General features: G+C 47.8%; 1 protein-coding gene and 1 long non-coding RNA gene across 2 annotated transcripts in view; one reads left to right on the top strand and one right to left on the bottom strand.

Annotated features, from left to right (window-relative positions):
• Nucleotides 1-12,074, top strand: part of LOXL2 (lysyl oxidase like 2) — a 103,840-nt gene that overhangs the window by 43,265 nt on the left and 48,501 nt on the right. The window contains exon 3 of the mRNA XM_030816982.1: nucleotides 261-436. Within this exon, the coding sequence (XP_030672842.1) occupies nucleotides 261-436 (176 nt within the window). The remainder of the gene's footprint in view (nucleotides 1-260; nucleotides 437-12,074) is intronic.
• LOC115836328 overlaps nucleotides 1-12,074 on the bottom strand; it is a 29,233-nt gene that overhangs the window by 5,537 nt on the left and 11,622 nt on the right. The gene's annotated exons all lie outside the window — the stretch shown is intronic.

Genomic DNA, 12,074 nt, shown 5'->3' with positions numbered 1-12,074 from the left:
ACTTCTGGGCTTAAATCTAACTTCTATCCTAATCATGTTCAACCTACTACATCCCCAGATCACATCAGGTGCTTACTGTGGGCCAGGAATCCCCATGGTTTAGAGTTATGTGCAATATCTTAATATAATAAATTGATGGCCACACACAGCTGCCAAAATTAGAGAAAAAATTCTCTTTCCATGTAAGACACTGGTGCCCTGCAAAGACTCAGACCTGCATTGACACAGCACTTGGTTTCTCTCCTCTCTGCCTCCCTCAGGGCCCATCTGGTTAGACAATCTCCACTGTACTGGCAACGAGGCGACGCTTGCAGCATGTACCTCCAATGGCTGGGGCGTCACCGACTGCAAGCACACGGAGGATGTCGGTGTGGTGTGCAGCGACAAAAGGATTCCTGGGTTCAAATTTGACAATTCGTTGATCAACCAGATAGAGGCAAGTCATGTGTTCTTGATGTCTCCTTCATGCAAACATTTTTCCTCTTCCATGCAACTCGCTTTTTGCGTATTGATTTCAAGAAGTGTGTGTGAGCAGGAAGGAGGGTACCTCACCCAGTGGGATTAGATGCAAGGGTAGTTTAGGGAAGGATTTCTGGAGAAGGGAATCCCATCCATGGGGAAAGGGCGTTCCAGGCACAAGGAACAGCATGGGCAGAGGCACAGAGGTGTGAAGGTTGGGCTGGGATAAGCAGAGCGTGATCTCAGGGGAGGGTGCATCTGGGAGTAGAGTTAACCGAAGCTGGAAAGATGGGCATGAAACACCTCCTGTGCCATGCTCAGGAGCTTGCCCTTTGGGTGGGAAAATGTATTAGTTATCAATTGCTGCATAACAAATTGCCCTCAGGTTTTGCAGCTGAAAACAGTGAATCTTTATTATCTCACACAGTTTGTGAGAGTGAGGAATTGAGGGGTGGCTTAGCTACTTTATTCTGCTCAGGGTCTCTCATGGAGTTGCACTCAGGCTGTCAGTGGGGGCTGGAAGGTCCCCTCCCATGCAGGCTCTTATGGTTGTTGGCAGGCTGTGGTTCCTTGCTAGCTGTAGACTGCAGCCCTCCATTCTTCTCTGTGTGGCCTCTTCATAGGCTGCCTGAGTGGCCTCAGGACATGGTGGTCGTCTTCCCTCAGAGTGAGTGAGGCAAAGGAGAGTGAGAGAAAGAACACAGGATGGAAGTCATGTTTCATAACTTAATCTTGGAAGTGATAGGCCATCATTTCTGCCGTATTCTATGGGTCACACAGACCAACCCTGGTAGAGAGTGGGAGGAGATTACACAAACATGTGACAAAAGATAGGGTTGCTGGGGCCATCTTGGAAGCTGGCTGCCACTGGCCAGTGTAGCTGAGGATTGGAATCACTTTAAAAATACAGGTACTGGGCCGGGTGTAGGGGCTCACGCCTGTAATCCCAGCACTTTGGGAGGCTGAGGCAGGCGGATCACGAGGTCAGGAGATGGAGACCATCCTGGCTAACATGGTGAAACCCCGTCTCTACTAAAAATACAAAAAAAAAAAATAAATATAGCAGGGTGTGGTGGCGGGCGCCTGTAGTCCCAGCTACTCAGGAGGCTGAGGCAGGAGAATGGCATGAACCCAGGAGGCGGAGCTTGCAGTGAGCCGAGATCGCACCACTGCACTCCACCCTGGGTGACACAGCAAGACTCTGTCTCAAAAAAAAAAAAAAAATGCAGGTACTGGGGCCTCCCCACTGACCTGCTGACTCAAAATCTCCTGCTATGGAACCAGGTTATTTTTCTTTAAGCAGCCCCAGATGATTCTGATGTTTCCAGACTGATCATTTCAGCATTTGAAAATCTACATTTATGGCTAAATTTCAGGGTTAGCTTTCCAGCAAATTCTTTACCCAAACAAATTAACAAACACTTATTACATTACTCTTATATGCAACATATGTGGGGCTCAGGACAGGAGGAATTGGCAGCTAACACTCCTGTCCTCAAGGAACATGTCAGATGCCACCCCCAAAGGATTATGGGATCTGCCCCAAATCCAGACCAAGGAACCTTCGCTGTGCTTCAGCCTCCAGCTGACCCCAGCACTAATGCAGAGGAAAGGTGACTTGAAATTGCCCTACCTGGGCTCTAGAGGAAGTTCTCCCAACACTGTGGCCTTTACTGTCATGGCTCACACAGTCCTCTCTCCATATATGTTCCCAAGTGTGCTGGGAATTTGTCCAAGCCTGCAGTATAGCATGGAAAAGGATTTCCAGGCTTCTCTCAGCTGTGGAGGAGACTGCATCTGGTCGACACCTGTCAAATGCTGCTATTTTATTGAAGATAACTAGAGAGATTGTGATGGAGTTGATATACTTTCGTCAGTCTTCAGTCACTGATGACAGCTTTGCTTTCTTTACCATGAAGTTTATGATCTGACGGATGGGCTTGTCCAACCCAGTTTCACAAAATTTTCCATCTTCATTCCTTATAACCTCATGAGCAATAATTAGCCCCCACTTATATGGATCTTATCTCTCCCATGAGATTGGAAGCTCCCAGAGGGCAGGGGCTATATCTTATGCATCATTGTATCCAATAGATAAATTCTAGGTACCTAATGGGAACAACATCTCCAACTCCCAAATTTTCTTCTCCCCAGAAATGCGAGCCAGAAATTGTTATCCCCTTAGGTGGAGAATCTCCCAGGATAAAATATTAAGCTAAACAGCAATGAGAAGCACATGGAAGCAAATAATTTCTTCACAGCTTGTCCTGCCTGATAGGACCATGAGCTGACTTGTAACATCTTGGATGGGCCTCTGTTCAACCTAGAACCTCAGGATAATCTACTTGGAGTGTCCAGTGAAGACCCAGGCTTCTTGGCATAAGAAAGTCATTGATGGCTTGAAAAAAAAAAAAAAAAGACAGGCCAAAACATCAGTGAGCTTTGTGTTGAGAAAATGATGAGAAGGCTCGTCTGCCATTAGAAAAAAAAAAATGATTTTGGAAAAAGGACTCCGAGTGTCACTTCATTAGATAAATGTTTGTTGAATACCTACTAAGTGCCAGTTCCAATGCTTAATATTTCCAGGGCAAAATAAGATGGGTCATTTCAAAAGCAGAACTTTCATGGGGTGGAATAAACACAGAAAAGACTGAAAAAGGCCGGGCACGGTGGCTCATGCCTGTAATTCCCAGCACTTGGGAGGCCAAGGTGGGTGGATCACCTGAGGTCAGGAGTTCAAGAGCAGCCTGGCCAAGATGGTAAAATCCCGTCTCTACTAAAAATACAAAAATTAGCCAGGCATGGTGGCAGGTACCTGTAATCTCAGCTACTCAGGAGGCTAAGGCAGGAGAATTGCTGGAACCTGGGAGGCGGAGGTTGCAGTGAGCCGAGATCCCGCCATTGCCCTCCAGCCTGAGCTGACAACAGTGAGACTCCATCTAAAAAAAAAAAAAAAAAAAAAAAAAAAACAACTTTCTTACTCTGGAAGTGCTGAGATTCCATGATGGGAAAACTTAGCCCCTACCTTTATTCTGGGCATTTGTTGGGTACCTGCTGGTTTGGGACACCGGTAGGGAAAGAAAACATGGCCCTTGCCCTCCAGCCCTTACAACCTGCAAGACAAGATGTACACCTTGGAGAAAGCTGGGGATCCTTCCAAGGCAAGGAGCATGGGCCTTAACAAATCTCCCGAAACCCAGAGAGGGCAACCTATGGAGATGTCTGGCTTAAAAGGCCAGGTGACATCCACAGCCTTACACGCTCTGCATTTTCCTAGAAGGCCTCCCTCTTGCTGTCAGACAGATCAGGCTGGTGACCACGAGCCAGGGGGAAGCTTTCTGGCCCAACCACAGAGACTGAGGGAACTTTCATTGATGATCAGTCCCCTGCAACTTCTTCCCTTTGGTAGCCGCTGAAAGTAGGTCATGAAAGGGCCTAGACCTCAGGATGTCTGGGGAGAACCTCCGTGAGTTGCCAGAAGATTCTTGCATCCAGGGCTTTGTGGCTAAGGCTCATGCTTACTGGCAGTGCTGGCCTGATGGGTGGAGAACCGCCTGGACCACCTACGTGGGATATTTATGGGATGCCGAGACGTTTCTCCAAAATACCTTCTGGAATGGCCTGTGTCAGTAGCTGAAGTCATAGGATCATTCCTCTCAGCTACAGAAATGCCTGCTATTAAATTTTTGTGGATAAGAAGAAGAGACGTAGCTTTGGTGGACGTGCAGTTGGGTGAAGTCATGAACACACTGACTGACGATACCCAGGGTGAACTGCTGACTAATTTGTGTAAACAGAGTGGATGGTCTCTAATGGTGAGCCCTAGGGCTCTGTTCCGGCCTCCCCATCATGGATCAGGAATGTTCATGGAAATGAAAAGGTATACTGATAAAATCTATGGGAGATACAAAACTAGGAGAGATTGCTGGAGTATAAAATTATGGAATGAACTTTCAGAGAAACTGCTGTAGGTTAAAATAATGGGCCCAAGCTGTAACATATTAGGGATGAATAGAAGGTCCTATATCAAAGTTCATGGGGAAAAAAACAGTCACAGGAGTGCAGACTTTAGGGAGAGTAACTAAAAAAACATTGCTCTTTTTTTTTTAAAAGGCCTGGTGTGGTGGCTCACATCTGTAATCCCAGCACTTTGGGTGGCAGAGGTGGGCAGATTGCTTGAGCCCAGGAGTTTGAGACCAGCCTGGGCAATATGGCAAGACTGTGTCTCTACCAAATTAAAAAAATTAACCTGGCATGGTGGCATGCACCTGTGGTCCCAGCTACCTGGAAGGCTGAGGTGGAAGGATTGATTGCCCCTAGGAAGTGGAGGCTGCAGTGAGCCATGATGATGCCACTGCATTCCAGCCTGGGTGACAACAGGGCGAGATCCTGTCTCAAAAAAAATAAAAAGAACAAATCTTTGAAGTGGCAGTGGTTGACTAAAAGCTCAGTATCAGCCAAGAGTATGATGGGGCTGCTAAAAAAAAAAAAAAAAAAAAAAAAGTGAATGTCAACTGCTTTACAGATAGAAGAATTACTTCCCTAAGCTCTTTGCCTTTTGGACCAGTCACTGACTGCAGGGTTCAGTTCTGGATCCAGATCTTAACCAGCTCACCAGAGGAAAGGCCAATAGGATGGAGACAAATCTGGAAACCATATCACGAGGAAATGAAGTTTTTTGTCAAGGAAAGAGATATGGGGGGAGATGGTTCTCTTCAAATACTTGAAATACTACCATGCAGAAGAATGTTTAGAATGTATCCCAACTCCCGGCCGGATGCGGTGGCTCACGCTTGTAATCCCAGCACTTTGGGAGGCCGAGGCAGACAAATCATGTGAGGTCAGGAGTTTGAGATCAGCCTGGCCAACATGGTGAAACCCCGTCTCTACTAAAAACACAAAATTAGCTGGGCATGGTGGCAGATGCCTGTAATGCCAGCTACTTGGGAGGGCGAGGTTGAACCTGGGAGGGGGAGGTTGCAGTGAGCCGAGATGGTGCCATTGCACTCCAGCCTGGGCAACAAGAGCAAAACTCTGTCTCAAAAAAAAAATATATATATATATATATATTCCAACTCCCAGAGCCAAGGCGGAGAGGAGCGTGATGGGAGATAGATCTCAGGCTCAGTGGAAGCCCCGCAGTAGATAGCTCTACCCTAAGTTAGTGGTGAGCTACTTGTCCGTGGAGGAACTCAAGCATGAACTAGACAGCATCCTGCCAGGAATATTGTGGTCAGATGCCTACATGGGGAGGGAAGTGGGATTAAGTGATTGCCAAGTTTCAAGACCCTTGTTACTCAGTGTCTGGGAAAATGCACTCATCCCACATAGTGTGTGCCCAGCTGGATATTGACATTGCGCACCATGTGTAAATTGGGATCACGTGTGTGTGAGAACACAGAGAGAGAGAGAGAGAGAGAGAGAGAGAGAAGGGATGCCAACCAGCATGTGTATTGTGTGCTTGGGTTCTCTCTTTGCCTTTTCTCCAGCACCTGATGGCCTTGACTTTAAAACCAGGTGCGGACTTTTCACTCTTCATATCAAAGTGTGAGAGTTAAAGCCCTCCCTCGACTTTCCCCAGTTTGGAAGGGGCAAATTCAAAAGTGGCCAGGAATGAAATGTCAGTGAATGATTTCTCTGTATCTTGTGACCCCGGTCGTAGACCACTGGGCCAATGAATGTGGTGAGGGCACCCGCATCCCTTCACATGCCTACTCTGCAAGGGTGTGGGCTGGGTTCTGTAACATTCACCCTCATTAACCCCTGGAGATGGGGGACAGGTCACAGATCATTACAGATGACCCTCACGACCCATGCTTCCTCCAGAGTGCACTGGAATTCCCAAAGCAGAGAATGGAAGAAAACTGCATCAGTCTAGACCGAATTCATCCTACTCTGGAATGCCAGAGGCATGAGTCACTAAGCCCTGGGGCCTGGCTGATGGAATTTCACTTAATGAGCTAACTGTGCTTCCCTGGACTCTTATAGCTGCTTGGAGCATCCTTGGGGGCTCCTGATAGTTTGTAAATTCCCCTCTATAGAAGGAAAAAAAAATCACACCTTCTTCATATAAGTGACCCCACCAAGGGAAAGTTCACAGGTTTGTACCCTAACCTGCCTTTGGACCAGCATCCAGAACAACTGGGCAAATGTCGAGTGGGTTGAATTCAATCCCTTCCAGCTGTGACAGCCTACAGTTCAGTGGCAATGGTTTCTCCATCAGAATGACATAGTGTGCATTCATCATTTACAAGGTAGTTTTAAATATTCTATAGAGGAAAAAAATCAGATGATTTCTGTAAAAGTGCTTTAAAAGCACTCTGAAGTGCTGCCCTGGGTTAATCCTACCACTGAATCACTAGGCTTGGTTTATTTCATCCGGGAAATTAACCAGGCAGGTTCTCAGTTTTCTCCTTTTCTGATACAGGCTGTGCCGTCTTATCTAATTGTATATTCTCAGTTTCAGACTCCAGAATTGAAGGCAGGACCCCCGGGTTCCAGTCCCAGTGGAGACTGGAGCTCATAGCTGTATGTCCAGTGACTGACCCTTCCTGGGCCTCTGGACACTGTCCTATAAAACAGAAGTTTGTCTGGATATAAAGAAAATCAGTTTTAGGTCAATCCTCAAAACTGTCTTAAAAGGAGGTAAGTAGGAGCAAATAAGCAAATGTGAAACACTCTTGGCTCCAAACGAACAGATCTCTTTTAAACCTGGCAAACAGAGCCCCAACCAAACCTCCCAGGATTTCAGAGCTTCTTAAATTGAGAGGCTTTGTTTCCTGCCTGTGGCGGGTAGACCAGTTGGAAAAAGCATTAGATAAGGAAAGATGACAAATCCAGATGCCCTACTGAGTAAACCTCTGCTCCCCGGCTGCTCCGCACGTTGCCCAGTCATGTGCTCGCAGGAAGCCTCATGGCTGGGCTGTGTGTTGTTAGATCAGGGAACGTTTTGGTCTTTTTTCTTCACCCCACCCCTCCCCACCCCACCCCACCGTCTTCCTTACCCATCCTTTAAAGGCTCTTTTGCAAAAAGCAATTCCATTGCCGGAACTGATTGGAAAAAAATCCCCAGGCTGTGAGATTTAGGTGTTGCCTATCCCCTGAGTGACCTCCAAGCTTCAGTTTCCCATTCGTGAAAGTGGGCAGCCCAGGAGGTCTTGAGGGGCCAACAGAGGGACAATAAGGACAGAACGAGGAGAAAGCCATTTGTTTCCACCCAAGGGGAGAACCTGGTCCCCCACTCTCCGCACTCTCGCGTTCTTCTGGAAGGACGCTGAGACCTGAAAAAGCCCTTTCTTCTCATCTTAACCACAGAGACTGAGGCTGCTGTGAATTTTTTAAATGCCTTGGGTCCAGGTTTTTATTAGTCACAGTCAGCTGCCAAATGTTTCAGCATTGGCCTCCCAGCAGCAGCTCTGTCTGTCTGGGGGCGGCAGAGGGTGGAGGGCTTCAACCTAAAAGGGAAAGGTCTCTAGAAGGGCTTCTGAAAAGTCTGAACCCTTTGCAGCCAGGAATCTCATCCTTCCCCTGACTCCCACCAGAGAGGTTGCACTGGGTGGTTTGGGGAAAAAAGGGGCCTATTTTCACCTCTGTGCAGTTTAGAAGGTAGTGGTCCCCCCATGCCTAAATATAGGCCCCATTCCCGGATGGTCACAGGGTAGCTGGATGGCCTCTCTCTGTAGGAGGAAGAGAAATGGTAGCCAGGGGGTAGTTTGTGCCAGACTTTTCATTTTCAGCAAGGGCAGAAGGACCCATGGTGGAGGCCCACAGCCTCTGAACTCTCAGTTTTGCTGAACTGTCTGGCTGGACAATCAGATTTAGCTCTCCTGGGTTTTGTCTCTCCCCCTTCTTGGGCAACAGGATGTATAACATCCTGTCCAGGGCTGGGCGCAGTGGCTCACGCCTGTATTCCCAGCACTTTGGGAGGCCAAGGTGGGTGGGTCACTTGAGGTCAGGAGTTCAAGACCAGCTTGGGCCAACGTGATGAGACCCCCATCTCTACTAAAAATACAAAAAATTAGTTGGGCATGGTGGTGTACGCCTGTAGTCCCAGCTACTCAAGAATCGCTTGAACCCGGGAGGTGGAGGTTGCAGTGGGCTAAGAGCGTGCCACTGCACTCCAGCCTGGGCGACAGAGTGAGACTCCATTTAAAAAAAAGAAAAAAGAGGTCCTGTCTAGCCCTCACATTCCGCGATTCTATTTACTAAGAGCCTATATGTAGCCAGGGCTTGCCAGCTACCAAAAGGGACACACAAAGCAAGCAGTTCTAAGGTGACCTATTTTCCCAATTGAAAATCTGAAATGCAAAAGGGTGTGTATGTGGCTAACAGATGGGAACCTGGTTTCTAGCCTGGGTGTTGCAGATACAATGCTTTGAAAAGTATAAATACCATTATAACTCTTTGTGAGATGAAATAAACCAATACATAACATTCTATTGTTAGATTGTACATGAATAAGGAGGCTTATAATTTGTTTTGGATGAAATAAATAAGTTAACGGGATGTACTCAAACTTTGAAGAATGTGATTAGGTGCTCAATTGCATGGCAGTTTGGAAAAGAGAGAGGTGAATGAGGAAACCTGTGGGGCAGTTGCTATCTGGAGGAAGTGGGGGCTTGAGGTGGGCTGGAGAAAGCCTCTCCCTGCCCTGGGTGGGCAGATCCACTCTACAGGGAGGTCTGGTGACGTGACTAGGGCGGAGTGGGCAGCAGTCAGCCTGGTTCTGCAATGAGCCTAAGTGGCTTATTTGAGTCACCTCAGCCATGCTGGGTGTCAATGCCAAGGAATCCCCCCACCCATCCCCAGGAGCCTGTTGCTAAGGATCTGTTTATTCATTCACCGATACATTTCGATTCAGCACCAGACCCTACACTAGACATGAGGATAAAGGGACTGATGGAATGGACCATCTTGTCCACCCTGAGCTTACCATCCAGCAGTGGAGAAACAGTCTCATGCATCATGACTGTGTTACCATGGTGATGATGGCTGTGAAGAGAACCAGCAGATTCACCACGAGGTTGTGTGGTGGGTGGTCGGGCCTGACCAGGACAGGAGGAACTGCTGGGTCACAGGGGCTGGTTGTTGGAGCAGGTGTCCCGCCGGCTTCCTGCCGACAGCAGGGCTTGCCCGTTCTCCAAAAAAGCAGCCTCTGTTACCTACCCAAGTGGCTACCTGCTTGGAAAATTAAACACAGAGCATTCAGTTTTCCAGCAGTGTTGCAAAGCTTTTGATTTATAGGAGGAAGGCCCCAACAGATTACCGGCTCTTTCCTTTGGTGGTGGTAACATGACCTCAGCTCTCCAGGCCCCTACTGGCATCTATCACCTAGAGCTGAGGAACAGAAATTGTTGAAATGCCTTTCCTCTGTCACTTTCTTCCATCAAGAAGTCACAGGCTAAAGAATGTTACCAGCAGCTTATTTTTTGTTGAGATGGAGTTTCGCTCTTGTCGCCAAGGCTGGAGTGCAATGACGTGACCTCGGCCCACTGCAACCTCCGCCTCCTGGGTTCAAGTGATTCTCCTGCCTCAGCCTCCTGAGTAGCTGGGATTACAGGTGTGTGCCACCACGCCGGGCTAATTTTTGTATTTTTAGTAGAGCCCCATGTTGGCCAGGCTGGTCTCAAACTCCTGACCTCAGGTGAACCGCCCGCCTCGGCCTCCCAAAGTGTTGAGATTACAGGCGTGCACCACCACGTCCAGTCCCCCAGCAGCCTCTTAAACTAAGTTTCTGACTGGATCATCCAAAGGGGATGATTACAACATAGCCAGACTCCTGGAGTACAGCATGCTTCATACTGTGTACAGATAGTACACACTTAGCCAAGCCATCTAACTGTGTGCTGAGGATCAGTTCAGTAACTATTTATTGATGTCAGATCTCAAGGGAAAAGGGGAGAGGGTGTTAGGGAGCTCAGGTGACAAAAGGATGCCTGGACAAAGCACAGATGTTCTCCTGTCTATCCATAAGTCACACAAGTCATGCTTATGTTAGGAAGAGAGATGAGGACTGCGCAACTGTTTATTTTGCATTAAACAAAGAATAAAAAGAGTCTTTATTAAAATGTTGGACTTGGGCGCTCAGCATGTCTAGCTAAGCTAAACTCCTGTTGTTGGATTTTGAAAAAATCATTACTGGTTCCTTCCAAACATGTTTGAGGACCCACTCTGTGTCTGGCTATAGTGGGTCCTCAAACATGGTTGGAAGGAACCAGTAATAGTTTCTTACTGTGTGGGTAATACAAAAATGAATAAGGCACAGTTTTGCCCTTAGGGGATTCACAGTCCAATGGAATGGCAAAAGGATGTGGAAAAGTAAACCCTAGCACAAGACAGTCAGTATAAGCCAAGAACTCAATGAGTCACCAGAACACCAGTGCTGGAGGAATAAAGAAGAAATCAAACGTGTGGATGTGCTATTTGGGGGCAGGGGAGGGGGCTTCACGGAGATGCTGGTGCCGCCTCTCCTCCTCTAGATTAGGGACCTCGTGACAGCGAGGACCATGCCTATCTGTCCTTTCAGGGTGTCACACAGCACTTGGGACATGGTAGCACTGGACAAATATTTTTGAATGGATGAATAACATTTTCCCTGAGGATTGGCAGGATTCTGATAGGTAGAAAGAAGGGACAGAGAATGGCAGGGTGTGGGCCTAACGCGGAGGCGCCACCAGGAAGATCTGAGCAAGATCCTTGAATGCACTGTGGTCAAAGAGGATGAACGGATGGGAGAAGAAACCAGAGGCGAGGAGACAGCGCAGGCCTAGGTGATATGACGACATTATCACCCCCTTCTTATGCTCCCATGATTCTCCTTGCACAGCTGACTGAGAATTGGGAGTGGGAATGGCAAGCTGACAGAAGGGCAAAGAAGGTCTGGCTAGGGCTTAATGGGCGCATGAGTGAGGAAGAGAGACGGTCACGAAGGTCTGCAAAGCTACAGGCAGGAGCATCCCTCAATGACTCGATGAAAAGAGGAAGAGTTGAGGGCATCTTGGATGTGTTTGGTTTCAGGTGCTGAGGAAGGTGTCAAGCTGGCAGCTGGGGCATGGGTCTGTATCTGGGAGGCCACTGTTTTGTTTTGTTTTGTTTTGTTTCTTAGAAGATCTCGCTCTGTCACCCAGGCTGGAGTACAGTGGCACAATCCTAGTTCATTGGAGCCTCAAACTCCTGGGCTCAAGTGATTCTCCCACCTCAGCCTCCTGGGAGCTAGGACTATGGGCAGGTGACACTGTGGCCAGCTAATTTTTTTTTATTATACTTTAAGTTCTACGGTACATGTGCACAATGTGCAGGCTCGTTACATAGGTATACATGTGCCATGCTGGCCCGCTGCACCCATCAACCCGTCATTTACATTAGGTATTTCTCCCAATGCTGTCCCTCCCCTCTTCCCCCACCCCACGACAGGCCCCAGTGTGTGATGTTCCCCTCCCTGTGTCCAAGTGTTCTCATTGTTCAATTCCCACCTATGAGTGAGAACATGTGGTGTTTCATTTTCTGTCCTTGTGATAGTTTGCTCAGAATGATGGTTTCCAGCTTCATCCTTGTCCCTGCAAAGGATATTAACTCATCCTTTTTTATGGCTGCACAGTATTCCATGGTGTATATGT

The sequence above is a fragment of the Nomascus leucogenys genome, chromosome 8 (assembly GCF_006542625.1).
Source record: "Nomascus leucogenys isolate Asia chromosome 8, Asia_NLE_v1, whole genome shotgun sequence".
In the NCBI taxonomy this organism is placed as follows: Eukaryota; Metazoa; Chordata; class Mammalia; order Primates; family Hylobatidae; genus Nomascus; species Nomascus leucogenys.
Note: the sequence above shows the minus strand (reverse complement) of the source record. Positions and strands in the feature narration are given on the sequence as shown.